This window comes from Saccopteryx leptura, chromosome 1, assembly GCF_036850995.1.
Source record: "Saccopteryx leptura isolate mSacLep1 chromosome 1, mSacLep1_pri_phased_curated, whole genome shotgun sequence".
NCBI classification, from domain to species: Eukaryota; Metazoa; Chordata; class Mammalia; order Chiroptera; family Emballonuridae; genus Saccopteryx; species Saccopteryx leptura.
This window is the reverse complement of record NC_089503.1, coordinates 267,791,052-267,818,629: the sequence shown is the minus strand read 5'-3', so window position 1 is coordinate 267,818,629 and position 27,578 is coordinate 267,791,052. Positions and strand designations below refer to the sequence as shown.

The 27,578-nt window shown below is 49.0% G+C and overlaps 1 protein-coding gene across 3 annotated transcripts in view; it reads right to left on the bottom strand.

The window, feature by feature from the left end:
- Positions 1–27,578, bottom strand: part of DPYSL2 (dihydropyrimidinase like 2) — a 115,265-nt gene that overhangs the window by 14,712 nt on the left and 72,975 nt on the right. For all 3 annotated transcript variants that reach the window (XM_066352151.1, XM_066352152.1, XM_066352153.1), the window contains exons 4-8: positions 18,306–18,470; positions 15,574–15,635; positions 15,048–15,128; positions 14,526–14,594; positions 9,010–9,130 (exon numbers count right to left, since the gene is read on the bottom strand). In XM_066352151.1, coding sequence (XP_066208248.1) covers positions 9,010–9,130; positions 14,526–14,594; positions 15,048–15,128; positions 15,574–15,635; positions 18,306–18,470 — 498 coding nt within the window. The remainder of the gene's footprint in view (positions 1–9,009; positions 9,131–14,525; positions 14,595–15,047; positions 15,129–15,573; positions 15,636–18,305; positions 18,471–27,578) is intronic.

Here is a 27,578-nt window from a genome sequence, read left to right as displayed (position 1 = left end):
CCAGCCTCATCTCACAGGTGAGGACACTGATGCTTGAGGAGGTCAGTACCCCAGCCACCAAAGTCCCCAATCCAGCGTGTGCTCCCTTGAGACCTTGCTCTTCTAACTCAGCACACTCCACCTAGGTCAGTGGTTTTCTTTTTCTTTCCTTTTATTCCTTTTTTTTTTTTCCAGGGACAGAGAGAGAGTCAGAGAGAGGGATAGACAGGGACAGACAGGAACAGAGAGAGATGAGAAGCATCAATCATCAGTTTTTCATTGCGAGATCTTAGTTGTTCATTGATTGCTTTCCTATATGTGCCTTGACAGCGGGCCTTCAGCAGACGGAATAACCCCTTGCTCAAGCCAGCAAGCTTGGGTCCAAGCTGGAGAGCTTTTTGCTCAAACCAGATAAGCCCGTGCTCAAGCTAGCGACCTCGGGGTCTTGAACCTGGGTCCCCTGCATCCCAGTCCAACGCTCTATCCACTGCGCCACTACCTGGTCAGGCTCCTTCTTTTCATTGATTTAGAGAGAGAAGAGAGAAGAGAGACTGTGAGGGGGAGGAGAAGGAAGCATCAACCCTCAGCAGTTGCTTCTTGCATGTGCCCTGACCAGACAAGTTCAGGGTTTCAAACCAGTGACCTCAAGATCCCAGGTGGAATGCTGATGCTTTAACCACTATGCTGCCACAGGTCAGGATAGGTCAGTGTTTTTTTCCAACCACCAATTCATGGACCAGTCTACCAGAAATTTTGTGCTGGTCCATGAAAATGTTAACTACCCTGATGCTGTATGAAGATTACAGACCCAGTGATCTTAATCAAATTCACTTAGGCTCAGGGTGCTTCTGCCTTAGCAGTCCCCGAAACATTCTCCTACTTTCACTGGTCCCCAAGTGGCTGAAAAACAGAGCCCTGGGTGATTCCAAACATTCCACCTTCTACACTGCTGAGTCTCAAATCTATTAACTCTCTCAGACTGTATTCACGCACCAAGTGCTATATAGACTCTTATTTTGGGGTGATCCATGGCATCTCGAACTTCACCTTACTGCTTACCAAATACTCCCCCTGCTCTCCCAGCATTTCCCAGCCTCCCTCACAGTGTCTAGTTCTGGCTAATGGGCTGAGAGAAAATTAGATGTGATATCAAGGGGCAGAAGCATTTGAGAGCAACTGTAGATCTGCCCCAGCGACAGCATGAATCCCTGAGTCACCACCAGGAACGAGCTGCCCTCAGCGCCCCCAGATTCACAGACGACTAAGAGTGAGAAATAAAGAACTTCGCACAATTACACCACTGAGACTTCAGAGCTTCCAGAGCCCAGTCTAACTTAACACATTGTCAAGAATGAATGTTAGCCCTGGCTGGCTAGCTCAGTGCTAGAGCATCGGCCCAGTGTGTGGAAGTCCTAGGTTTGATTCCCGGTCAGGGCACACAGGAGAAGCGCCTATCTGCTTCTCCACCCTTCCCCCTATACTTCCTCTCTGTCTCTCTCTTCCCCTCCTGCAGCCAGGGTTCCACTGGAGCAAAGTTGGCCCAGGCGCTGAGGATGGCTCCATGGCTTCCACCTCAGGTGCTAGAATGGCTCCAGTTGTAATGGAGCAACACCCCAGAGGGGCAGAGCATCACCCCCTGGTGGGCATGCCGAATGGGCGCATGTGGGAGTCTGTCTGCCTGCCTCCCTTCTTCTCACTTCAGAAAAATACAAAAAAAAGAATATCATGTTCTCTTCTCTGCCATTCATGCATAAGCAGGAAGGTGGACATCATTTACATTCACTGAATGCCAACACTTTAATGCCCAAAATATATCCTTTCCTCGACTCCACACAACCCCCCTTCAATCAGGCCTTCACTGTTTCCCCCGGCTCATTCCAACAGAGCCTCTCAATCAGACTTGACATTAGTTTCTGCCTTCCCAACCTTTTTCCCCACCTCTCCAATCAGTCTCCATGACACTCCCTGACGATCTTCCTAAACATAGCCTCCCAGAGGCTTCTCTTGAAAACAGCCCTCCCAGGAAGCATTCCGCCTTCAAGGACGAAAGCAAACTCCTTGCTGACAGACACATCTGATGCCCTTTGTGATTCTGCCACCTGACAAAGCTGACCTCCCCTTTAACATCACCCAAAATTCAATTCCTTTCTCTAATCCAGGAATCCAATAATCACCCCATTTTAACTTTTTTACAGAGACAGAGAGTCAGAGAGAGGGATAGATAGGGACAGACAGGAACGGAAAGAGATGAGGAGCATCAATCATTAGTTTTTCGTTGCGACACCTTAGTTGTTCATTGATTGCTTTCTCATTTGTGCTTTGACCGCGGGCCTTCAGCAGACCGAGTAACCCCTTGCTCGAGCCAGCAACCCTGGGTGAGCCAAGCATTCTGGTGAGCTTTGCTCAAATCAGATGAGCCCACACTCAAGCTGGCAACTGCAGGGTCTCGAACCTGGGTCCTCCGCATACCAGTCTGACGCTCTATCCACTGAGCCACCGCCTAGTCAGGCTAACCACCCCATTTTGAATTTTTTTGATTCTCCACTAGATGGAGACACCTTAAGAAAATGAATCCGCCTGGGCATAGTAAGCACTCAATAAATGTGATTCAAGGGTGTCATTTTTAATTAAAGGCTCCAGAGCTGGAATCTGATGTCAGGCCAGCCTCCCCAGCACCAGGAATTCAGCTCCCCCGACTCCTTCCACCACAGGCCTATCTCCAGCCCTACTGTGGTCCCTCCAAGCTTCCAGTTCTCCAGGCACAGGGTCCTCAGGGCAAAACACTTCTCAGTCAGGAATGTGTCTCCTTTCCTCTCCAAGCCTTTTCAAGGCATTATCTCTTGATAACAAATCACAACAACTGGGATACTGCAGTTGCCACACTGAGAGCTGGCTCCTCCCAGCCGGCCCCTCCCAGCCTCAGGAATTTCACAAAGGAGTCCCTGTTCAGCCAAGGAGTTTGTGAGGCCAGAGCAGGCAGCTCACTTACTTGGGGCAATCAACAAGCCAGAAGCAGGGGGGAGGGCTCCAGACCCAGGGGAAGCCTCACCCACAAGGAAGCCCAGAGGAGGAAAAGGGCAATGCTCAGAATCACCTGGAAGGCCTCCTAGGTTCTTCCCCTACTCGAAGCCTCCCAGGCAGAACTGGGTCTGAGGAGCCAGCTGAGCAGCCATGCAGATAGCTCCAGCTCTTCCCGAAGAGGAAAACCACCACATGATGAGAGGGCTTTTGGCTGCTGCCAGGTCCGTTCAGGAACTGTACATGGCTGAGCAGGACCCAGCAACAGCCCATGCTTCTCACGGGCTCTCTGCTGTCTGCAGCTCTTCTACACAGACAGGCCTGGCGGTCCCACTGGCTCTGTCATAGCACAAGTGTGAGGTCTGTGCACTTGTAACCCTAAAGGTTTTGCTGTCATGAGAAAGTTTAAGAGAGCAGAACCACTTGGAGAAAAAAGAGTGGCTTGCTGGTCTTTGAAATTACTTGGACAAGCATAATCCATTTCCTGACTTTCCCGTAACTCGCTGCTGGCTCATCCTCAACCCGAATCTATTTTTCAGCCCTTCTTTGGAACTTGGGCACAAGGGGAGCCTGATTCCTGGAACGTATCCCGAATCCCACACATGTGGGTGCCTTTGACCTTGGCCTTCATCTCACTCTGTGGGGAACAACTGCAGTCAGGTGCACAGCTGGCGCACAGAACATGCACCTCACCACAAAGGAATGAACTCGGCCTCCTTAGACCCAGGCTCTGAGGTCTGTCCAAGGAAGACCTTTGCCACAGTCTCAGGGGTCTGGATGGTTGGACACTAAACCCAGACTTACACCCTGACGGAGGCTGGTTACAGTGCTAACTGATCCCCAGAGCCTCAGCATCTGCTGCAAGAAAGTGAGGGCATCTGACTGGGAAGGAAGTTCTGCCTCCAGACTGTGCTGGGGCTCCAGCTACAACATCAACTGTCCCCCGAGCCACCAAGCCTCAGCGCCCCCCACCCACCACCAATATCAGACTTGCCAGTGCCCACAGCTGCATGAGACTCCTGAAGACTTATTTCTCTCTCCTCCTCCCATATGTACATATGTATATATGCACATATATACGCATAAATGTATGTGTGTTCTGTTTCTTTTGGTTCTATTTCTCTGAAAAGCCCTAACAGATTTTGGTAAGATTTTATGACATGCACAAACCAACCCATGTTGGGTCCAAGGTTCCTAGGATGTGCATTAGCTTCACATTAAAGATTCATCCTCAAGTTGGGGTGGTCCTCATGGCCCCACGTGCTTCTCATAACATCTGAGTCATTCCAAATGATCTGCAGGACAAGGGAAGTCTTGTCTTGGGTTTGGGTTCCGAGGGTTCAATGTCCCTGGGCAGCCACCAGATGGTTTTTGTTTTGTTTTGTGAGACAGAGAGGGGGACAGATAGACAGACAGACAGGAAGTGAGAGAGATGAGAAGCATCAATTCTTCGTTGCAGCACCTTACTTGTTCATCAACTGCCTTCTCATATGTGCTTTGATGGGGGGGGGGGGGGAGAGCAAGTGACCCCTTGCTCAAGCAATGACCTTGGGTCCAAGCCAGTGAGCTTTGCTCAAACCAGATGAGCCCGCACTCTAGCTGGTGACCTCGGGGTCTCGAACCTGGGTCCTCCACATCCCAGTCCGACACTCTATTCACTGTGCCACCACCTGGTCAGGAAGCCACCGGATGTTTTGAACATTTCTGTCTTTTGCATTTTATTTATTTATTTATTCATTTTTAGAGAGGAGAGAGAGAGAGACAGAGAGAGAGAAGGTGGGGAGGAGCAGGAAGCATCAACTCCCATATGTGCCTTGACCAGGCAAGCCCAGGGTTTCGAACCGGTGACCTCAGCATTTCCAGGTCGACGCTTTATCCACTGCGCCACCACAGGTCAGGCTGTTTTGAACATTTCTGCCTCTGCACGGCGGGTTGGGTGAGGAAGAGGACAGAGAAGGCTGTCTGCTGTACGAGGCCAGGCACTCTGCCTGGACGCCACCGTCCGCACACGGAAAGCCAGCAGCCACTCTGAGTTTCACATGTGGACAAATGCCGCCTGAAGAGAGCCATTCCAGAGAAATCCGCACACGGACCCTCAGTGGAAAGTAAGCTGGCTGGGATTCAAAAACCCTGGGTTCTATTTGTCATGGGGTGAAGTATCCAAGGACAAGGTAATTTCCACATTTCAGTGTCTCTTTCGTGATGTGAGCCAATTACATCAGCCAGTGTCTAAGTTCCTCTGAAGAGTAAAAGTTGCCCAGGGTATCCTCGTCCTCCCCCGGTCTGAAGAACAGGCTGCTGCCAGCGGTGGGTGAAGACGGCAGCGCTTGCAAGGCTGTCTCTGGGAGACACGTGTGGTTGTGGTGGGTTCATTTACATGCACCCCGTTTTAGATTTAGTATCAGCAGGTCTCTGGGTGGGGAGCACACAGAATCAGGAGGAGAAGAAAATGTAGGGCTATGACCTTTCACCAGCTCCCACTTTCAAAGAAATGGTGCATCCGGTCGCCCAGCCTGAGACGGGCGGTTCGTGTCTGTAAACAGTGGTGCCTCCCTCTTCGCTCCAACCTCCCTGAGCTGCACCTCTTTGTGACACTAACCATTTGCCACTGTGACTTTCTGCCCCTGTGTCCGTCCCTGTCTAGCGAAGGAGCTGAACACTGGGACCAGTTCTCGTCTGAGGCACAGGGGCCTGAAGTTCCACTTAGTAAAAGTACATAGTAATAGCTCTTGAATGAATAGAAAATCTCTCCAATTTATAGATGAAGAAATAGATCAGCAGAAAGCTGGCCTCACTGTGGTTTCTGGGGGCCAGAGAACCCAGCTGGAGCAAAGGATCCTTAGCAGAAGACCTTTGCCCTGGTCCACAGGCAATTTTCCTTGCTCTTCCACCAGCCCTTCACTCTTATATCTGTAGAGTAGCAGGCACAGTTATTACATACATCTTTATGAACAAAGTCTCTTAAACATCACCATCACCATGTGTGCTAGGTCACTTACTACCCTTCCCTTGATGAAAATGAAGCCTAGAGACGACACCTTGCCTGCCCAGCACCATGTGCTAGTGCAGCGGACCTGGCATGTGATCCAGGACAGGACACTGATCCCACAGTGCTAATGCTTCACACAGCTGTATACTGTTTTCCTTCTTGGTCCACATAGTCCATGACTGTGCTGGTGTCAGGCCTCAGTTTCCCCAGGTTGTTGAGGAACTAAACCTCAACAGATACAAGATGGTCACAACATTTCTTGTTTTAAAATAATCTCAATCCACCCAGGCCAGTTTGCTAAGTGGATAGTGTTGGCCCAGCATGCAGACGTCCCAGGTTTGATTCCCTCCCTCTCCCTTCTTCCCCTCCCACAGCCAGTGGCAACAGCCTCAGGCACTAAAAATAGCTCAGGTGATATGAGCATCGGCCCTAGAAGGAGATTGCCGATCGCAGATATTAACACGGATATTCACAGATGTGCAATGATCAAAGCCCAATTCTACATTCACCAGCTCTGAGGTTCCATTTACTCAGCTGCAAAGTAAAACATAGTACAAAACCCTTGCTGGAGCATCTCCCAAAGTCGCTACGAAGTTATAACAAGACAGAGAGTGTTAAGAGCCTGCAAAGCCAGCTAGGATTTCTCCTTCTAACATAGAAGTGCCTGAATGCACTGGAAATACCTGGCTGCTCGGGGTCCTTAACACACAAGCTCTCAAGGCCTAGAAATGAGTGCAAGAACCTGAACACAAGAGCCACCCAGGGAACATGATGTGGGCCCAGGTGGGGCTCACAGTCGGAAGGCTCTGGAACAGACTTAGGTAGTCCCTTCTTCATGCTCACACCGAAACATTCACACAGGACCAAAGTCATAAAGGCAATGGAGGGACATCATCAGGCACCGGGTGGCAGAGCAGTAGAGGACTGGTTTGTGTAATAACATCCTCACAGCAGGAAGCTGAGGCACAGGAAGAAGGATCTCCAGCACACCCGGCAGGGCTGGCCCAGAGCCCAGTGCTCCTCAGCCCAGACCAGGCCCAGCTCCACCTGCCCCAACCCAGGACTGGTGAGTGGCCTGACTCCTCCATCTTCCAATTTGGGCAAGTCAGGCTGAATTAAAAAAACTAGGCTTTAGTTTTTAAATTATATTGAATTGAATGTTTAATTGTATTAAAATTACATTAACTGTGTGACTTTTTGTTTCTTATTGTCACCTGAGTACAGTACAGCTGTTGAAACCAATGAAATAAGCTGCCCCCACCTTCCCTATGGCAGACACTGTGCCCGCTGTCCCCCGCTACACGGAAGCCACAGCTGTGACTAGTGTTGGATGCTGAGGCGACTCCCACCGTGCCTTGCAGTTTTACAAATGGGCACCTGGGCAGCAGGGGGCCCAGGTGAGGGAGGGTCACTGGCAGTCATCACCCACAACGTTTCCTAGAAACAACTCAGCCGATTCTGAGCAGATGATGCTATTTTAGGTGAATGTGCTTTTATTTCAAAAAAGTAATTCCTTCCAGCTGCCGGGGGAGGACAGGCTTCCAGGAAGATGGCAGTACAGCCCCATGTGAACTAGAACTCGAGGAGAGAGGCCCCAGAGGGCTCCCAGGACAAGGCCATGTGGAAGCCATCCTCCCTAGGGACCGACTGACTCAGGGGTCGCTGGGCACTTGGAGCTAGGTCTTGCCTCAAGTTGCCCATCAGTGGAGAAATCCTAGTCCCCCTTATCCATGCAGAACCATCCTACAGAAAACTAGAAACTGGACCATAAAAGCCAAACTGCTCCCTTATTAACAGAAAAAGAGGAACAGGGAGAGAAAGAGAGAAAGAAAGGGATAGGAGAATAAGAAAGAAACCAAAAAGAGACACTGAGACAAGGAGAGAAAGAGACACAGGGATGAAGAGAGAAGCAGAGCAGGAGGGGAGAAATGGAAAGATCCGGAGAGGCAAAGGGAGGGGAACATTGTTGGGAAGAAGGAAAGAAAGAAGAGGAGAGACAAAGGACCCTTTAAGATCTCACGTCAGCCTGACCAGGTGGTGGCGCAGTGGATAGAGCGTCGGACTGGGACGCGGAGGACCCAGGTTCAAAACCCCAAGGTCGCCAGCTTGAGCGCAGGCTCATCTGGTTTGAGCAAGGCTCACCAGCTTGAGCCCAAGGTCGCTGGCTCGAGCAAGGGGTCACTTGGTCTGCTGTAGCCCCCCAGTCAAGGCACATATGAGAAATCAATCAATGAACAACTAAGGAACCCCAACAAAGAATTGATGCTTCTCATTTCTTTCCCTTCCTGTCGTCAGTCTGTCCCTATCTGTCCCCCTCTCTGGCTCTGCAAAAAAAAAAAAAAAAAAAAAGATCTTCACATCACATCAGGTCAAGAGCCTCCCTCAGAGTCCACTGTGCATGACCAGGCTCTCCAAAAACACAGAGAATATGGTGTGACTATCCCAACTCACTGCCAAGGGCAGGTTACAGCTGGGCTCTGCTGCATCCATAATGGATAAGGTGTCCACAGAACAGTGTCTGGAAGCTGCACTTAGTAAATTAGTTTCCAAGAACCTTCCTGATGGACTCCCAGTAATAAGAGAGCAACTTGAGCACTAGGACCAAACATGACACATCCAGGGCAACATGCCCCACCCCATGCCCCCTCAAGGCTCTCTTACCCCAGCAGAAATCACTACCAGCTATGAAGGGAAATACATTATGCAACAGAACGTTCCCCTGAAGGATGATTCTGTGGCAGACAGAGACTGATGTCATCTGTGTATGTGACTAGTTTACTTACACTGCATCCAGTTAACTCCAAGCTTTCTACAGAAGGGGGGCAGGAGGGACCCGTGCCTGCCCACCCACTCTGCAGTGCTGACTATTAAGTAGACACTGACAAGGCTGCAGCACAGAACAGTGGAAACTAGAGCTCCCTGCCCTGCTCAGCTGTAATTGGGTTAATGCTGGAAGGTGACTTGGCACAGGGGCTGGAAAAGAAGCTCTCCCTTCCGACAGTCAGACAGCCGGTCACACTTACCCTTTTTCCGGGCCTGGGCGATGACTTCGGCCGCGCTCTTGCTCATTACCTTGGTGATGTACAAGGGGCAATTGGTCTGGTTGGCGATGGTAATGGAACGATTCACAGCCTCAGCCTCAACCTACAGAAGAGAATCTGAACATGAGAACCAGAGAACCATCCCCACTCCATGAAGTGGACTCCATGAGCCCACTTTACCCTCCACCACTCAAGAAAGGCATGCATGAATGGGAGACCACTGTGCGTGCCTTCAAGGTTCTACCTTGAGTGGCACTACAGAAGGGGGATGATACTCCATATTGACTGAAGTGAGGGGCAGTCTCTCTTGGCCTTTATGAGTGGTTCTAAGTGTGGTCAGCAGGCCTGCAAAGTTACTACCAGCCTGGGGTCTGTAAGAAACAGATTCCCAGGCCCTGCCCCAGACCCACAGGATCAGTACCTCTTGGAGGTGGCACCAGAAACGTGAGTCTCAACCTACTGATGATTTTTATTCTTGCTAACATTTGAGAACCACCATGCACAAAACCAGTACTCCCAATTTTAGTGCATTCATCCCAGTTGCATGGTCTGCGTCAAGACTTTCAGTGACTTGATCATTTACGCTGGGCTCCGGTCCGATGCCCACAGCAGAAGCCAGCACTACCCAAGGGACAAAGTGGCCTCACAGTGCTCTGGGAATGGAACAGGCTGCATCTGTGCAAACCAAAGGCCCTCTGTACATAAAGTATGACCATGGCCAGCCACAGACTGGTACGGCCTTCGGCACGAGGTAGAAAAGAGCTGCTCTAATTAATTATCTGATTCTTTAAACCCAGTGCTTCAATAGAGGAGATTTCAAAGACCCCATGTGATGACTGCCAAATATCTGATCAGGTAAGGCTACTTAGAACAAGTTATATCTTACAAAGGAATCAGCCATGTGAGTTGAGAATGGGCAACTGAAAAAGCAAGTAAAATTGTGGAACAGAGGATCTCAAAACATCTTTTGCTCCCTCCCAAATCCTGGTAAAAGGCTGTGTGGCTTCAACTCTGAGGCAAAGGGCTAGGTCTCACTTGGTTTTTTGTATCCTCCATTGTAATGTAATGTAAGGACTGTACACAGCAGGTTCTTGAAAATGTTTACTGAACAAATAAATGACTTCATTTCATGTTAACGGTCAGAGCTAGGCTGTTCCATAGGGACTGTGGTTTTTCACAGGAAATGACTGAACTCTTAACTGGATCATCTCAGCTAACAGAGGCGCCACAGGACCGTGCCCAAGATCTGAAGTTCTATAATTGCATTAACTGGTAATCTAATTTAATAAACTAAGATAACTTCACTCACATTTGGCTTTTCAGGCATTAAAGATGTGAAAGAAATGTCTAGAAATCTATAGGCAGACCAAATGGCTCTTGAAAAAGCTCATTAAACATCCAAATGTTTTTCATTCCTGGAATAGCTAAATGATCAGCTCTATTTCTCTTTGGCTCCGGTTACAACCGAAGTGCCTCTGGTCCCAGCAGCACAGAGGCGAGACACCCTGCATCTCTGTGGTCACCTCAAAAGTCCACAGAGCAAAGAGTGAAAAGGGCTCCCCTAAATCCTCATAGCTTCCCAGTGGCACCAGTGACTTCCTCATGTACTGTCCCAATCCCGACATTCAGAAATTGAACAGAGGCACTATTCATCACTGCATGGGAGCCATGGGTGGGGACCAGCCTCTCCGGAGTGAACTAGAATGTGTAATCACCCTAATTAGGGGGTGAATGGTGCGTAAGTGCCAGCTCTTTGGGGGCCCTATCTCAAGAGGACTGGCTTTGGCTTTGGGAAGACTGGCTTTGAACAATCTGGGTCCCGGGGTCCTATCTGGATTCACACATCCACTAGAGCTCTGACCACTCACCTGTCCCAGCCCCGCACAGGCCTGGAGGGAGGGCAGAGGCCAAACCTCAAGGTGACCTTATGGAGAAAGACAGTCGTTTAAATCCCAACTCTCCAGGCTACACCCAGAACCACGAGAGGAGCTGTTTCACCCTTCTGTGTGTATAAGTGTGTGCCTGGGATACAACATAAACTGTCTTAACACACACTGACCTCTGCTTTAAATACTATTGCTTTAAAACATGAAAACGTGATTCCAGTTGAAACAAGAACTTCACTGGCTGGTTGGCTCAGTGGTAGAGCGTCGGCCTGGCGTGCAGGAGTCCAGGGTTCGATTCCCAGCCAGGGCACACAGGAGAAGCGCCCATCTGCTTCTCCACCCCTCCCCCCTCCTTCTTCTCTGTCTCTCTCTTCCCCTCCTGCAGCCAAGGCTCCAATGGAGCAAAGTTGGCCCAGAAGCTGAGGATGGCTCTGTGGCCTTTGCCTCAGGCGCTAGAATGGCTCTGGTTGCCGCAGAGTGACGCCCCAGAGGGGCAGAGCATCGCCCCCTGGTGAGCATGCCAGGTGGATCCCGGTCAGGCGCATGCTGCCTCCCCATTTCCAACTTCAGAAAAATACAAAAAAAAAAGAAAAAAGAACTTTTATTTGCTTCATTAGAGAGCTCTCAAGATTTTGGGGGTCATCTAGTCCTGCTTTCTGATTTAAAAGATGAGGCACCCAAAGGTCCAGAAGGGAAAGCAAACTGTATTGGAAGATACAGCGTCAAGACGCACACTACACTAGTACCCACACCGGCGTCAGGACGCACACCGGCACTGGTACCCGAAGCAGCATCGCCAGGGCGCACACCAGTGTCAGGACACACCACTCCCTCTATGGCTCTATCCCCCACTGTCTGCATGTTCCAGTCACACCTTTCCACAAGGCCATTAGCAAGTTCCTTTCACAGTATTCTTCATCACCCTCACCTCTGAGTCCCCCGCCCAAAACCCCTTATCACCCTCCACCCTTCCTACTTTCCACCTCCCTCTTTCCCTTCCAGAAGGGGTCCCTCTCTCATTCATCTCACTGCCCCCCCACCTCCCACAGTGAGTGCTTGGGCACCATTGATGGATAAGTGGTTACTACATTTCTGTGTTCTCTGCGTCTCCCTTTCAACCTTCTCAGCTGCAAACTGGAGAAAACCCTGCTGGCCGCCTCCCATGAGTGTTGGGTCGGGAAGAGCAGCAGAAAGTGGCAGGAGAACGTTCTGCATGGTTCCGGCACAAGTTAACCATCCAGATGTTGGCGCAGATCACAAACTGTGCAGAAACTACAGTTTTGTAAGTTATGAGCTACTATGACCTATATATTGGCAGTATTTCCCTAATCGAACTCTGAAGGTCAAGTTCCCCCAGAATGGTTTCCATATTTTATTTTCTTTATCACCCATGTATGGCTTAATACACAACAAATCCCTGACAATAAACTGAAGATTGTCACCAGTAGCCAAGAGAGAAGGCGCCAGGTGGTGCTGGGTGGCTGATAAGCTGTCAGAAGGGAGCACCAAGTCCCAAGCCTGGCAGAGAGCCGGTGCCTCCGAGTCAGCCAAGAAGAGAATGGCCCTGGAAAGCTGACAACAGAGAAAGCCCCCAACAGCAAGAGGACCCTTCCACAGAGTCAAGAACTCCCCACACTGGAGTGTTGCAGGATCGGCCAGCACCCAAAGGAGCCTTTGTAGTCCACTGCAGTGGATTCTGAAATTCCAAAGCAACTGTAAGAGAAGTCTCCTGTGTCAATCATGGAGGAAAGATGGCCTTGATTTGGGGGATCAAAATGGCAACCAGAGCCATGCTCCTCTGATAGCTTTGGTCTGTTCAGGGAGCCTAGGGCGGGCTTTGCATTCTGTTCTGGGGTTTGCAGGGGTCTCAGGACTCAGAGCAGACAGCAGGCAGAGAAGAAGCAAGACTACGAAGAATCTAAAAATAAGCACATGGGCTCGCAGAAACAGCCTTGTGTGCCAGGGTGGGTGGCATTTACTTTCTCAGAGCCAACATTTCTGCCACCTGCCCAGTTAGTTGGAACGCAGGGGCCCAAAGAAGTCCCTGCAGCCTCCTTCATCCTCATGCAGCTCCAGCTCACTCCCTCAGCTTTTTAGCACACAGAAGGTTCAACGGTTGTGAAACAACCTATATCCCATGGACTGGAGAGGGACATACAATACTGGACATGTAATAGCTTCTGTCCTTTTGTGGGCGGAGAGGAATGTCCTCAGGGCCTCAGATGGTGCTGAAGGTGTCCGTGTGTGTGTGTGTGTGTGTGTGTGTGTGTGCGCGTCCGTGTGTGTGTGTGTCCGTCTGCTCATGCCAGGGTGTGTGTCTGTGGGTCTGTGTCTGTGTGTGTGTGTGTGTGTGTCTGCCTGCTCATGCCAGGGTGTGTGTCTGTGGGTCTGTCTCTGTGTGCATCTGTGTATGTCTGTGTACATGAGTTTGCAGTGGAGAGGGCTGAACAAGAAGTGCAAGCCCTCGAGGTAAGACATTCTACATGCCTTCTTCCCCCTTCACTCATTTCCAGCCGCACCCCTTCCCCAAAGCCTAAGGGGAAAAGGTGTGGATGCTGTGCCTGCACACCCCGATCCCAGGCATCCTGGGTGGCACCTTCGATTCCGCCCTTGTGAATCCTTTTTCTTGTGAGGTTAGCAGACCCTGCACCCATGAGCCCTAAACCTCACGTGCGTACTTCCCAGCTTCAACAAGAACATCGAAGCTCTAAGTTCGGAGCTTTGGGGCTCTGTTCCCATTCATACTCCTCATCACGCATCTCTCTCCACCTGTTTTTTTTAAGGGGGGGAATCCTAATTTCAGGCCAACATCTAGTTGCTTGATGATTTTATCTGCCCTTCTCTACACCTGTCCCTTTTCCATTGCTTACTTCCGGGACAGAGAAAGTCTGTTACTTCCAGGAAGCTCCCCAGTACGCCCTTTGCTCAGAGCTGCCAGTCCTTACATGCCTGACCTTGAACCTTTTGTAAGGAGCCAACTCCTGAGAAGCACTGAAAGGCCACAAATTCTCGTTTAGAAAATCAGATTCTCCATCACATACAATGTGGGCACCCCAGCCCCTTTTTTAACATACAGGCCCCATGGTCCAAGCCAGCAATTCTCAACCTTTGAGCCAGCAAGGCCCTGCTCTGAATCTTCCCTCCAGGATTTTGAAAGACTCTGTCTACCAGACCCTGCTGATCACGCTGTGCAGACTAACCATGGGAAAACGTATGAGTCCCTTAGGCTTTTTAGACATTTAGAAGAGCGTTTAGATTCCCTGACTATGTTTTGGTGACTGGTGAGATTTTTGGAGGCCCCAAGGTATGAATCACCAAACCCAGACAGCAGAGTGCTGATAAAATGTTGTTGGTGTCTTCCCAAGAAAGGGCGGAAAGATTAGAGACGAAAGAGGAATCCAGGCTAAACAAGCCACACGGCTTTACCCACAGCTCAGTCTAAGCCTTCACTTTGCCCGAGTAGACACACATGGGTAACCTGTGACTTCTCAGAGGGAGTAAACTCAGCATCTGAGAAGTCTCGTCTCGAGCAGCAGAGGGAAGGTGGGTTCTGTGTTGCTCTGGCAGCCCATGAGACACAAGGGACATGCATTCCATTCAGCAGATGTTCACCTCTTCAGGCCGGCTCAGCACATGTCCCTCGGGGCCTGTGATGCCCAGATCCAGGATCCGCTGCTGTTCCTGCAATGTTTAAAGAAAGCCAGGCTGTCAGAGAGAGCTCTTTGTGTGTGTGGCTCTGACTACTAAAGACCTGGGTTAAAGTTACTCAAGAAAGACGTCAATATAGCGCTGCTGACCACTTGGCACTCATTCCCAAGACCCCATAAAGAGAGGGGGTCGCTACCCTGTTCCCAGTCCTGCCTGAGCTATTACAAATCAACACCAGCCTCTCAAATCCACACAGCTGCTCCCCTGGGATGACACAGTGCGACTTGTCTATATGTGGGAGTCCACCCCTCACCCCACACAAGAAGCTGTAGCACGGCACTGAGAGAAACAGCAACTCTGTGGCAAGGGAACAGGTGTGTCCCACAGAACACACCAAGAGGTGCCTGTGTCACACACCGTCAGTGAGATTGTTCACAAGCACCCCAGGACCACCTGGGAGCTGAGCCACAGAGGACGGACCGGTACCTCTGCAATGATGTCGCCATTCTCCGCGTGGACTTGGGCGATCGCACCGATATCCCGGATCACACTCAGTACTTCATAGATCTGAGAGGAGGGAGTTGGGGTTAGAGATAGGAACATCCACCTTCCTGTCCACAAACACAACCCTCTCCTGGTCAGCCACAGGGATCAGAAATGGCATCCCTGTCCTCCGCTGCTCTTACAGCTGGTTTTCTCACATACTCTGAGGGCAATATTTCTGGCCACTTGTGGCAGAGCAGAGCCCGTCAGTAATGGACATGGGTCAGGAGTGAGAAGCTCACAGGTAACACAAGGCTTGAGTATACCTTTCAACCACACCGCAGGCTGATTCCAGAGCCTGAGGGACAGGGGACCAGGTTCATAACCTCTCTAAAGGTAAAGTTAGAGCAACGCCAGTATCCACTAGCCACTTCCCCTGAAGCTACAGGGTGAACACACACTGGAGGTAGCTTTCAAGACAACAGCAGTGGTCCCAGTGAACCTGATCAGAAAAGCCAGCTTTCCTTACCTGGGAATCCGTTAGCTGGAAGCGATCTTTGAAAGCCATGTACAGGAGGAAGGAATTTACCCCTGGAGGACAGACCAAATACATGACTATAGCAAATAATCCAAATAATCTGGAAAGGAATAAGAAAGTCATAATACTGCCCTGGCCAGCTGGCACAGTGGTAGTGCATCAGCCCGGCATGTGGATGTCCCGGGTTCAATTCCCGGTCAGGGCACACAGGAGAAGTGCCCATCTGCTTCTCCACCCTTCCTCCTCTCCTTTCTCTCTATCTCTCTCTTCCCCTCCTGCAGCCAAGGCTCCATTGGAGCAAAGTTGGCCCGGGCGCTGAGGATGGCTCCATGGTCTGCCTCAGGTGCTAGAATGGCAACGGCCCAGATGGGCAGAGTATCACCGCCTAGTAGGCATGCCGGGTGGATCCCAGTCAGACACATGTGGGAGTCTGTCTCTCTGCCTCCCCACTTCTCATTTCAGAAAAAAAAAAAAAAGAAAAAAAAGAAAGTTATAATACCATGCTTATATGTGTATATATACAGGGTGAGGTAAAAGTAGGTTTACAGTTGTCTGTATGAAAAAAAAATACAAATTATGTTTATTACAATATTACATTGGGTTTATTAACTCTTTGTTTTGCTATTCACAACTGTAAACCTACTTTTGCCACACCCTGTATTCAGAAAGACAGACAAATGGAGACAGAATGATAAAGCAAATGGGGTAAAACATAATTGTTAAATCTGGGAACAGGGTACAAAAATTCTTTTTAGTATTCTTACAATTTTCTTCTTCTAAGTTTAAACTATATCAAAATTAAAAGTTGCTGTTATTTGCACACCCAAACAAATACACAGCAGCATTAGTCACAACACCAAGGGTGAAAGCAACCCCATGTCACTGACAGATGATGAGATAAATCCAACACAGTGAAGCCACCTGGTGGAATGTTCTTCAGGCTTCAGCCAGAAGGAAACCCTGAGACAGGCTACACCATGGATCAGCCCTACGGACACTGTGCTCAATGAAATAAGCCATACACAAAGACAAATAGGATAGGGTTCCACACATATGCCAAATTCATAAAGACAGAAAGTAGAATGGGGGTCACCAGGGACTGTGAGGAGGGGGAATTATTGTTTAATGGGGAGTTTCAGTTTGGAATGATGAAAAGTTCTGGAAATGGATGGTGGTGATGGTTGCTCAACAGTGTGAATGTACTTCATGCCCCCAACTGGACACTTAACAATAGTTAAGATGGTAAACTTTGTTAAGCTGTGTTTTACCACCAATTAAAAGTTAAAAATGCAACACAAAAGTTCCCCTCCCCCCCACTGCACAACTATTATGACTTTAACAAGAAATTGGATTAGAAGAGCCTGTTGATAAAGGTCTAGAATAAAAGTGTTTTCTTTTGTAAACAGACTGCCCTCTGTGCTGATTTTTAAGAAAATCCATGAGCATGACAAGCTGTCGCCACAGTTCTCATCCTGGCATTTCAGAGTCCTCGCCCCCCCCCCCCCCAGGCACCAGAACGTCACAATGGTAGACAATTGTGTTGACAGCCCCATAGCCCTGGAGCTTAGTTCAAGCAACAGGGGATGCTGGAAGAAGCCTAGATTCAAGCCTTGGGCCATCTCAGCCCTTTTCTGCTGCCAGGCAACAGTTGCTATGGTAACCCTCTGGGCTGATCTAAAGTAGATTCATTGTAAGCATTGGAAGTTAAATCTTGATATTCTCAAAAGTGAGAAAGATCAAGCATTTGCTTAGCTACTTTCTTTTACGTTGGACCTTCATGCTGGAAAGATTCTTAAGATATCTAGTCCAATACCCTCCTGCGAGAGACTTTTCTTTTTTTAATTGAGACTCAAAAAATTTAAGCAATTTGCCAAAGTTCAGACATACAGCTAGTCTGTGGAAGACCAAAGTAATAAACTCAAGACTAGATTTTCCTTCTGGGCTTTTCTACCATATCTCCAAATATCCACCATATCTGTGCCTAGCAATTTTCCTCCTGCCAATTTATCCACAGCTCATGAGACTTCTGAGCTGAGACTCCAAACCTGAAAGCAATAGGTGCTTCCAAGATCCAGTGAGGTCTGCATGTGACCCAGGAGTTGAATTTAGTCTATTTCCAAGTTCAAGTAAACCCTGGAAGACAATGTGATGACAATACCACCCAAACCCCCAAGGTTCCTGTAGTCAAGAGGGTCCCAGAGGCATCTTGAGGTAGTCAAGACTTCCCCAAACTCCCTGGAAATCTTTCAGAACCCAATCCCTGGAATCTTGCTCCCAAAATAGTCCTATGGACCACAAAACCCCTCAGGTTGTCCCAGGGTCTCACCACCCTTAAATCTGTCCTGGTTCCTCCGGGTTTGTAGGAAGAATCTGCCCAAATCCTCTATTCCATGTCCCAGAAACTCTCCTATGACTGCCTAGAATCTTTATTGGTACATACATTGTTATGCATTGAGGGCAAATCACTCTTGTAGCCCCAACTCCCCAACCTGGCTAGGGCACACAGCTCTCTCAAACCAATAGGCTGCAAGCAGTTGTTTCATAAGAGCAGGTTCCTGGAACAAGGCTCAGGTCTCATAACAGTGAGGGCTTCTATTGCTGCATCGCCTCCTTGTAGGCCCGAGGGTGCAACCCAAAAGGGATCTATAAGCACCATTCACAGAGGTTGTCTTCACAGGGCTGTGCCAGCTCATGGACTGAGGATGCCAGTCAATGCCACCTACCGTGGTCCTTCACCAGGGCCTCCATCTCCTCTTGGATGCCTTTGTGCCACTCAGTGATGTCCACGTGCAGAGAGTAATCACAGCAGGACTTGCTGTCAGCCCATTCCCTCCATTGGTCAAAGGCAGCCAGCAGGCTTGTCCCAGGCTCCGGCACCACATGGTCAACTGGAAAAGAACAGATATTTGTCGTCATCAGCAAAAGCCTTAAGGGCCACAGGCTATTTTCCCCTTTCAACACTGAATGAGCCTTCTTGGTTTCAAAGTCACAATGGGGGTCTCCACACCAGCTTCTTAAGAATCCACTTCACCCATCTGACTACCCAAGGGGGGAGAGCAGAAACTCGGCACGGCACACTTACTTGCAGTGAAACCCACACAAACCACCCAGATCTGATTTCCCAGCTGAAAGTCCCTGAAAGTACACACCTTGGGCACATTTCTTGGACAATGAGTCATTATGGACAATGGCAGTGTCAAATGGCCAGCCAGAGCTGCCAAACCTTTCCTCGTGTTGATAGCTGCATGGGAGATGCCCCTCCCCGACCTGGCGGCAAAGAACTTGAAGATGCTGGACCCCAGCCATGCAGACAGGGCCTTTTAAAAGATCCCCGGCGTATCCACTCTCTCATCTCCACTCGCGTTTCTGCAGCATAATACCACTTTGTAAATTGAGGGAGAGCTTCCATTGTAAGAGTTCAAAGCATTTTAAAACTGTGGTCGGTGTTATATTATTATTGAGCTCAGCTGATGTGAAGACAGAGGACTCTGGAGTCAGGCTGACCTGAGGTTTTGGGTAAGCTACTTAATCTTCACTACCCCAGGTTACTGTGCTGGTTTAAAATAAGGATATTGCCGATCACATACATGTTACGAACATTAACTGAGACAGTATATCAACCTTAAGTCGCTCCCTCCTCTATTTAAATCTGCTGACAGCTTCCCCTTGCTCTTTTGATGAAAGTCCCAACAAGGTCTATATGATCCTGCCTAGTGTAGCCTCTGCCAACCTCTACAATGTCACCTTGGACCATCTCCTCCTCACAGTCTGCTCTCCAACCACACAGTAGGCTGCCTTTCACTTTCTACACTATCAACCTGCCCCTCCTACTGCCACAGGGCCTTTGCACATCTTGTCTCTGCTAGGTCTTGGACAGAGTGCTCACCCAATTGCCATGGAAACAGGAAGTTTACCAGAACTATTATTCCTCATCTACCACACAGACACTAAATTACAAGCTGAAGAAATGACTTGTCCAAGGCCAAATTAAATTTGTGCAACAATGAAGATAAAACCCAGGACTCTTGATGCCCTTAAGCAATGAGTCATTCTTCTAAATAAAGTAATCGATTTTTTTACATCTAGGTAAGCAGTTCTCCACTAAGCAAATGCCAGCGCAAGCAATGCTAGTGAGCTCAGATTTCTGAAATGGATCAAATCATGCAGATGCTACTAAATAGGAATCAACTGAGCTCGGCTCTGTAGGTCTCAAAAACACAGACATCTAAGCTGAATTTTTCTCTTGACAAAATTTTTTTTTTTTGGACAAAACTTACTTTTTATGAGTAGTAGTATGTGGGTACATACATAGCTGGACTATAATATAATGTCACCAATGAAGCACTTAGGATGTATGTACTTGTAACAGAAGTCTTTTCCATCTGTAACATACTAACACAGAAGCCCTGACATAACAAGTGCGGTACCTCTTCCTAAACTGTGTTCCCACACTTCCAAGGGCAGGGCAGGGCAGGGGGTAGGAATCACAGTCTGGATAGAATCTCCCTAGTCACGCCCCATGCCCTGGCTTCATCTCTTGCTCTCCCCTAAACCGCTCTTCCTAGGCAGCCAGAAGGATCTTAAACCTTTCATCAGAGCCTGTTATTCCCTGATGAAATCCTTCAGTAGCTGGCCACCATCTTTAAAGTCCCTACTCCTTCCCTGGGTCCTGTGGCTCCAGTCCTGGCTCAACTCTCCCATGTAGGCTCTGCCACCTGCCCCCTAGCTCACCACCATCAAGCCACTTTGGCCGTTTCTCAGCCTCTGACCTGCCCAGCACCTCCCGACCTCCAGGCCTTCACACAAGCAGTGCCCTCTCTGGAAAGCCACTCCCCTTGATCCTCACTCAGGCATCTTCTCGGGGCTGTAACCACCCCAGGGTCACATCCCCATTTGCAGTCATTTCTGTGTTTCCCTAATTTACTATCTTGCCCCCCAATAGAATGCACACACCCTCACAGCACGGAGTACGGGTCTAGATATATAGAGTAAGTGCTCAACAAATGAATGTCCCCTTTCAGCTGACACTCCATCCTGCAAGACCAGGCCAAGCACAGAAGAAGGTGTCCTCCTAGGAACAACCCCAAGAGTGTGCAAGACCATCTGGTGCAATGCTCCTCAAACTCCAGGGTATATAAACTTATTTTGAGACCTTATTAAAACACAGGTCCCTGGCCACCACACCGAGTTCCAGAGTCTGTAGGTCTTGGCTGTGACCTGAGAATTTCCATTTTTAATAAGCTCCCTGGGAGATAGTGAGTAAGTGAGTCTACCCTGGCCCACTGAATATCACTGGTGCAAATCTTTCCCCGTTTACTTCTGCCACCTCTAGTCCCTTGTGGCCATTCTACCACACAACAGCATTGTCATTTAGGGAAACCGCCCGGCTCCCTACAGTAACACCGCGGCTACCCTCCAGACCTACAAACAGCCCCACAGTCGTGAGCCCTGAGGACACAGACCAAGCTGAGGGCTTCAGGGAAATAAAACATGTTTCTTCCAGGAGCTCATGACACTCAGAAACGTGTCCAGGAACAGCTTCCACATGTTTTCCCACAGTACTCTTTCCGTAGAAGTCTCCTGGGAAGAGTTGGCCCAGGGAGCAGGGCAGATGTCACACTCACTTCCAGAGGGAGTAGTGAGTCCCCACTGAGGACACAAGCCTGAAATGACTTGCACGTAACTCACAGGCCTCTCCTCGGGTGCCTTTCCTAAGCTTTGTGGCCCTGCACAAGCCTGGCCCTTGCCTGTGTCAGCCGTGAGGGAAAGTGCACCCACCCCGCTTTCCCCAGGGCAGCGAGAAGGGCCTGGACTTCGATGGCCTTGAGTTCTGATTCTGGCTCTCGCTGCAGCATCTCTTACTGCACATGCTGTTTCTGGGAACTCTATTTCTTCATAAATAAAACATGGCATGACACCACCTCACGTGAAGGGCTGCGAGAAGTTGGAGAAATAGTGTGTGCAAGCACAGGGCAGAATGGCAGCCACAGTGCCCGGCCCAGGAAGGGCAACCAGAACTGCCCCCGCAGCCCAGCAGCAGGCCTGGGGGCGGGTCTCACGAGGAGCCACCACTGTGCCCCAGGACTGTGGCCTCAACTCAGAAGTGACAACCAGTGTCCAGTGCTTCTATCTAGAAGACACCAGCTATTTCTAAAGGACTGTTACTGCTTCTTAAAACTGTCAAAAGACCCTCTATTTTTAAACGATTTTATTGATATAATTCACACACTACACACTTCACCTATTTACACTGTAACATTCAATGGTTTTTAGTCTAGTCACAGAGTTGTGCACCCATCACCCTAATCTATGTGTACAACATCACCCAAAAAAGGGGGGATTACCCAAAAGAAGAAATCCCAGGCCCAAAGCAGTACCTCCCTGTTCCCTTCGAGCCCTGTACTCTCAGCTCCAGGCAACCAGCAGTTTGCTTTCTGAGTCTACAGATTCGCCTCTCTGGACATTTCAAATAAATGGAACCCCAGAAGATGGCGTCTTTTGTGTCTGGCTTCTCTCACTGAGCAGAAGGTTTCCAAGGTTTGTCCCTGCTGCAGCATGTATCAGCATTCCAGTCCTTTTCACTGCCTTGAGTGGTTCTGGTACCCTGTCCTTTTTGTTTATTGGACATTGGCAAAATGTTGGAGTAAACAGGCTGCTCCTTGGGAATCTGTGGTATTTAAAAGACTCTAGTTTTTTTGTTTTGTTTTTGTGACAGAGAGAGACAGAGAGAGGGACAAATAGGGTCAGATAGACAGGAAGGGAGAGAGATGAGAAACATCAATTCTTTGCTGCAGCTCCTTAGTTGTTCATTGATTGCTTTCTCATATGTGCCTTGACCACGGGCCTTTAGCAGACCAAGTAACCGCTTGCTCAAGCCAGTGACCTCAGGGGTCTCGAACCTGGGACCTCCACATCCCAGTCTGACGCTCTATATCCACTGTGCCAGCACCTGGTCAGGCTAAAAGACTTTAACTTTTTAAATTTTGAGGACATTGTAGATTCACATGCAGTTGTAGGAAATGACACACTGAGATCTTCTGACCCTCCACCCACTGTCCCCCAGGGGTAACATCCAGCCTGCCTTTAGTACAGCCTCATTACCAGGAGGTTGACATAATCCAAGACCCTAAGTTATTTTCTTTCTTTTTTTTTTTGTTTCATTTTTTAGCGAGACAGGAAGGGAGAGAGATGAGAAGTATCAACTTGTAGTTGCCTCACTTCAGTTGTTCATTGATTGCTTCTCATATGTGCCTTGACCAAGGGGCTACAGCTGAGCCAGTGACGCTTTGCTCAAGCCAGCAACCTTGGGCTCAAGCCAGTGACCTGAGGCTTCAATCTAGTGACCTTGAAATCATGTCAATGATCCTATGCCCAAGCTGATGACCCTGCTCTCAAGCTGGTGATGTCGGGGTTTTGAACCTGAGATCTCAGCATCCCAGGTCAACACTCTATCTACTGCACCACCACTGGACAGGCTCAAGACCCCAAGTTTTGGAGACCAGCAGTTGGAATATCTGATCAGCTCTCAAAGGGCCCTTTTTATTTAAAACATAGAGAGCTAAAAAGTCATCACCACTGTCCCCGTCGAGGAATTGAAGTGGCTGAGCAGGAACCATGGTCCGAATGTGTGCTGTATGGGAGTTAGGCATGGAGACAGGAAGAAGCAGGAAGGGGGAGGCAGGAATAGTGCTTCCACTCACTGCCCCCGACCACCTCTATAAAGCCCCATAGTCACATACAGGGGGAGTTCTAGAAACTACTGGAGTCAGCACACACACTGTCCCCCTCCTGGGGCCTTGGCTCCGTCAGAATCACCCATCGCCCCTCTCCCTCTTCCAGAGCCATCATGGCCTTGGTCTCGAGCCTCTGCCCCTGGATGTGTGTGCAGCAGCCTCCCCCTTCCGTCGCAGATACACCAGTGGATCTGAATCAAAAGCAAGCCGTCAGGGAGATGACAACACAAACCACTGCTGGCTTAACAATGGTGCTCCCAAGCTGGCATCTACTCAGCAAAGCGCCGCATGACCCAGTCAACGGGAAAGGGCTTTTGTTGGGGAGAGATAAGAGCCCTTGGGAGTTCGGCTTGCCAGTTGGGATAACATGGTTTTGTTCTGGAAAAAGGCAGAAAAGGAAGAGAAAGCACCTGTCCCTGGGAATACAGAGAACCTGCTGGAAACCTTAGATGCCCGAGTGGCCACTTATGCATCGTGTGGCTTTGGACAAGATCTTCATTCAACCTCTCTGGCCTTCAGATTCCTCATCTGCAAAATGGGGCTCACCCACAGAGTTCCAGTGAGGTGAAAATGAGTTACTATGGGGACTGTTTGGAAGAGTGCTCACGACAGTACATGTTGAGCAAACACCAGCAGGAAGACACAGTGACATCCTGTAAAAGGAAGGTACCACACACCACCCTGGGACCTCTTTAGGTGCCTCCCGAGCACAGGCCAGCAGGGTTCTCTACTTCCCTGTGTGCACACAGCTGACCCTGAACAACATGGCATGACTGCGCGGGTCCACTCACGTGTGGATTTTTTCAATAAGCACAGTAAATGTATTTTTCCTATTATTTTCTTAACATTTTCTTTTCTCTAGCTTACTTTATTGTGAGAATGCATTATATAGTACATAAAACATACCAAACAGTTGCTAATCAATTGTTTATGTTACTGGTAAGGCTTCTTTCTCGTAAACAGTTGGCTATTCATAGTTAAGTTTTTTGGGAGTCAAACAGTTATACTCTTAAATTTTCGACAGTGAGGCAGGGCAGCGCCCCTAACCTGCGTTGTTCAGAGTCAACTGTATACTACCCCGATGACACAAAGAAGCATTTCCTAAGAGCAGGAACTATCCAGAACATTTGTGCCTGATGTTCTCATTTATAAGCTGGTGACAACGTCCCTCACACCATGTTTGTGAGAGTTCAATAGGATGGTGTTATTGAACTACAAAGTGCTGGCCAAATCTGACCAATGATCATTTCTAGTCTCTTCCCAGCAAGAGGACTGGTGCACAGAAGTTACTCACTAAAGCATGGAAGAGACGAAACATTCACACCTCTGGCAGGCAAGGCCTTGGCCACCTCTGATACTGGAGTCCTGGGAACAGCTTCCTCCAGGGGATGAAACACATCCATATAAGAGCCCTTGGAGCACAGAGCAATCCCATCCATTCACCGTCTAGACTCACTGTGCCTGGCTTTTAAATCCCAGCCCTCCTGAATGCTGAGGAGGGGCCCCTCTCCCTGCCCTAGGTTAACACTAGCCAAAGAAAGAATGGCCAACTTTAACCTAAGAGTAATTGGTATACTTCAAAAATGGGAATAATAATCAAAATAATTAACATGCATCAAAGACTTCCTGTGTGTCTTGTACTATTCTATACATCTCCCATGGTTTATCTCCCTTCGTCCATTTACCAGCCCCCTGATGTCGGAGCCCAGGTTGGCCCCAGTTTTCAGCTAAAGCAGCTGAGGGACCATGAGATTAAGTAACCTGCTCGTGTTACTTAAAACCCACCTGGCAGAGGGCCTGGCAGACAGAATGTGTGCAACATTCATACCACCTGCACCTCGGCCAAGGCAGGCCCTGGGTGGAACTCTGGAAGGTGGTCACTAATGTGTCCTGAGCTGGTACAACTATTGAGGGTCAGAGGTGGAGTGGACTCCAGAGCCCCTACTTACTCTTAGCGACCCTGCTCAAAAAAGTGGGGAGCGGGCTGAGAAGTGCAATGTGTCCGTGTCCCTTTATTGCTTGTAACTACAGCAAGCAGTTCAATAATTCAGTAAGCAGAGAGGAAAACAGTGTAACTAGCCTAATAGTCACAGGCATAGTAACACGTGCTCCTAACTGCTCAAACCTGGAGGCCCTGGAATAATCCTCTACTTCTCCCTCCTCAACTTTCTCCTATGTCATCCGGCTTTTAAAACTAGACAGTACATTCATACAAAAGCAGTTGTGCAGAACCCAGCAAACACTGCTAGACTCCTTAAGCCAGAATCTGGCAGGAATAGGACTGAAGCAAAATTCAGTAAAATACATTTATAAACCAAACAAACTAACTCCTGGGTGATCTGATGAGCAGCCAGCTTTGAAGGAAATAAAGAGGTAGAAGATATAAAATATGTGCCCTTAAAATATACTGCTCACAAAAATTAAAGGATATTTCAAAATGAATACGAAGCAATAAAAAAATGCATTTGATTTTTTTTGATTGAACAAGAACATTAGAAAAGCAAACAAGTCAAAGAAAGTTGTTCAATTATGCAAAACCAACTTTTATTTCATTGGTGAAAATGAACTGTACAAAAAGCTGAAAGTACTGGAGTATCTGCATGTTCCCTGATCCCTTAATTTTTGTGAGCAGTGTGTTCAACATCTAGTAAAAAAAAACCCAAAACACCAAAAGGGATTCTGCTTCCTCCTTGGGCTCTGCCCTCTTCCCAGCCTACCCTTTCTACCAAGTTCCAGAAAGAGCTGAATGCTGTCAACATCCCAAGTTCTCACCTCCCATGCCCCCTTGGCTCCGCCCAGTTCCCCTACGTGCTCCTGGTCCATCCCACCCCTGTCCCCCCACCGCCTTCCACGGCCATGGTGACCACCCACACATCTCAGCCTCCACGGTCCACACCACCCAACACTGCACTCTGGAGTCCAGCTCTGCCGGAGTGCTCCCTGGCTTCTTTTTACCCTTACAGTTTCAATGCTGACATCCCCCCTTGCTCTGCCCCACTTCATTTGCTTACACTCACATTTCTGACAGTTATTCAAAAGGTCCTGCGCGGGCATCTGAACAGGGTGCCAGAAATCCTTCTATGACTGGGCCACCAGGGTCCCCTCTTTCCTGCTTTTATTGGACCTCACTTCTCTCATTCCTCCAGCCACATCCTCCTGCCTCCCTTCTCATCTTCTTCCCCATTCCTCTCCTTCCTGCACTCTTCCTCAAGGCGTCTTGGGGTCAACACTCACCAGTTGATGGATTTGGGGACGGGGCCCTACTTCAGGTTCAGGTAAATCCCTGTAATAAGCAGTGGGAAGCAGGTGGTACCCACTATCACCTGGCAGAGCTGGCTCCTGTGGCATGAAGGCAGCTGCCCGTTCAGAGGCCAGGACTGGGCACCCAGGGATGCCCACACCTACAGCCCATGCCCTGCCCACCAGTGGTCCTTTCCTGTGGCCTGGGCCTGCTGGGATGAGGTACGCATTCCTTCCAGGATGTTTGAAGGAGACTCTAGGGGTCCAGGCATCAGGGCCAGAAACTGAAGGTGGGAACAGGATGGAGAGGAGGCACAGACTCCAAAGTCAGGCCTAGTTCTGATCTGAAGAGGACCTTGGAAAGCCATCTCCAGCTTCTCATTCCATTCTCACAATTAGTACAGGCATAACCAGAGCTCCCCTTTAGGTAAATGGAGCCACCTACCCAGAAATATTTTTAACGGGAATGGGATGATTGAACCATGGTATTAACATCACACCACCGTTTGCATTTATTTGCTAGCAACCATATCTCACGTTGGTATAGCTTTCTAGCAGTTCATAAGGGCTATCACGTGTCTTATCTCATTTGGTGTTCAAACTAAGTAGCCAGGACAGGTTCACGGTGCTCACGTCACAGATGAGGAAGTTGGGGGCCATGAGCCTCCCTGAAGTCATGTGCTCACTGACAGAGCTGAACCCAAACCTGCCCTGTTTAACAGCCTTTCTAACAACCACGCTCTTGCTATTTCTGTGAACAGCACTCACCTCAACATTCCATACCTGAACCTTTTCTAACATTGAAAACATATGCAGGATCACTTAAGTGGGCAGCTAAGGAACTTAACCCAGTGGACAGAAGGGAGGAACAGCCAACGTGAGTCTGTGAAAGTTAATTTGGGGCACCAGATAAAGAGCTTGTCAAAATGTCAGCAGCTCATAAAACCCTTTTCTTTGAGGCTTGGGGTAGCTTGCAGATGGCCTGCTTGCATGCAAGATCAAAGGCCAGGCTAATGAAATCTG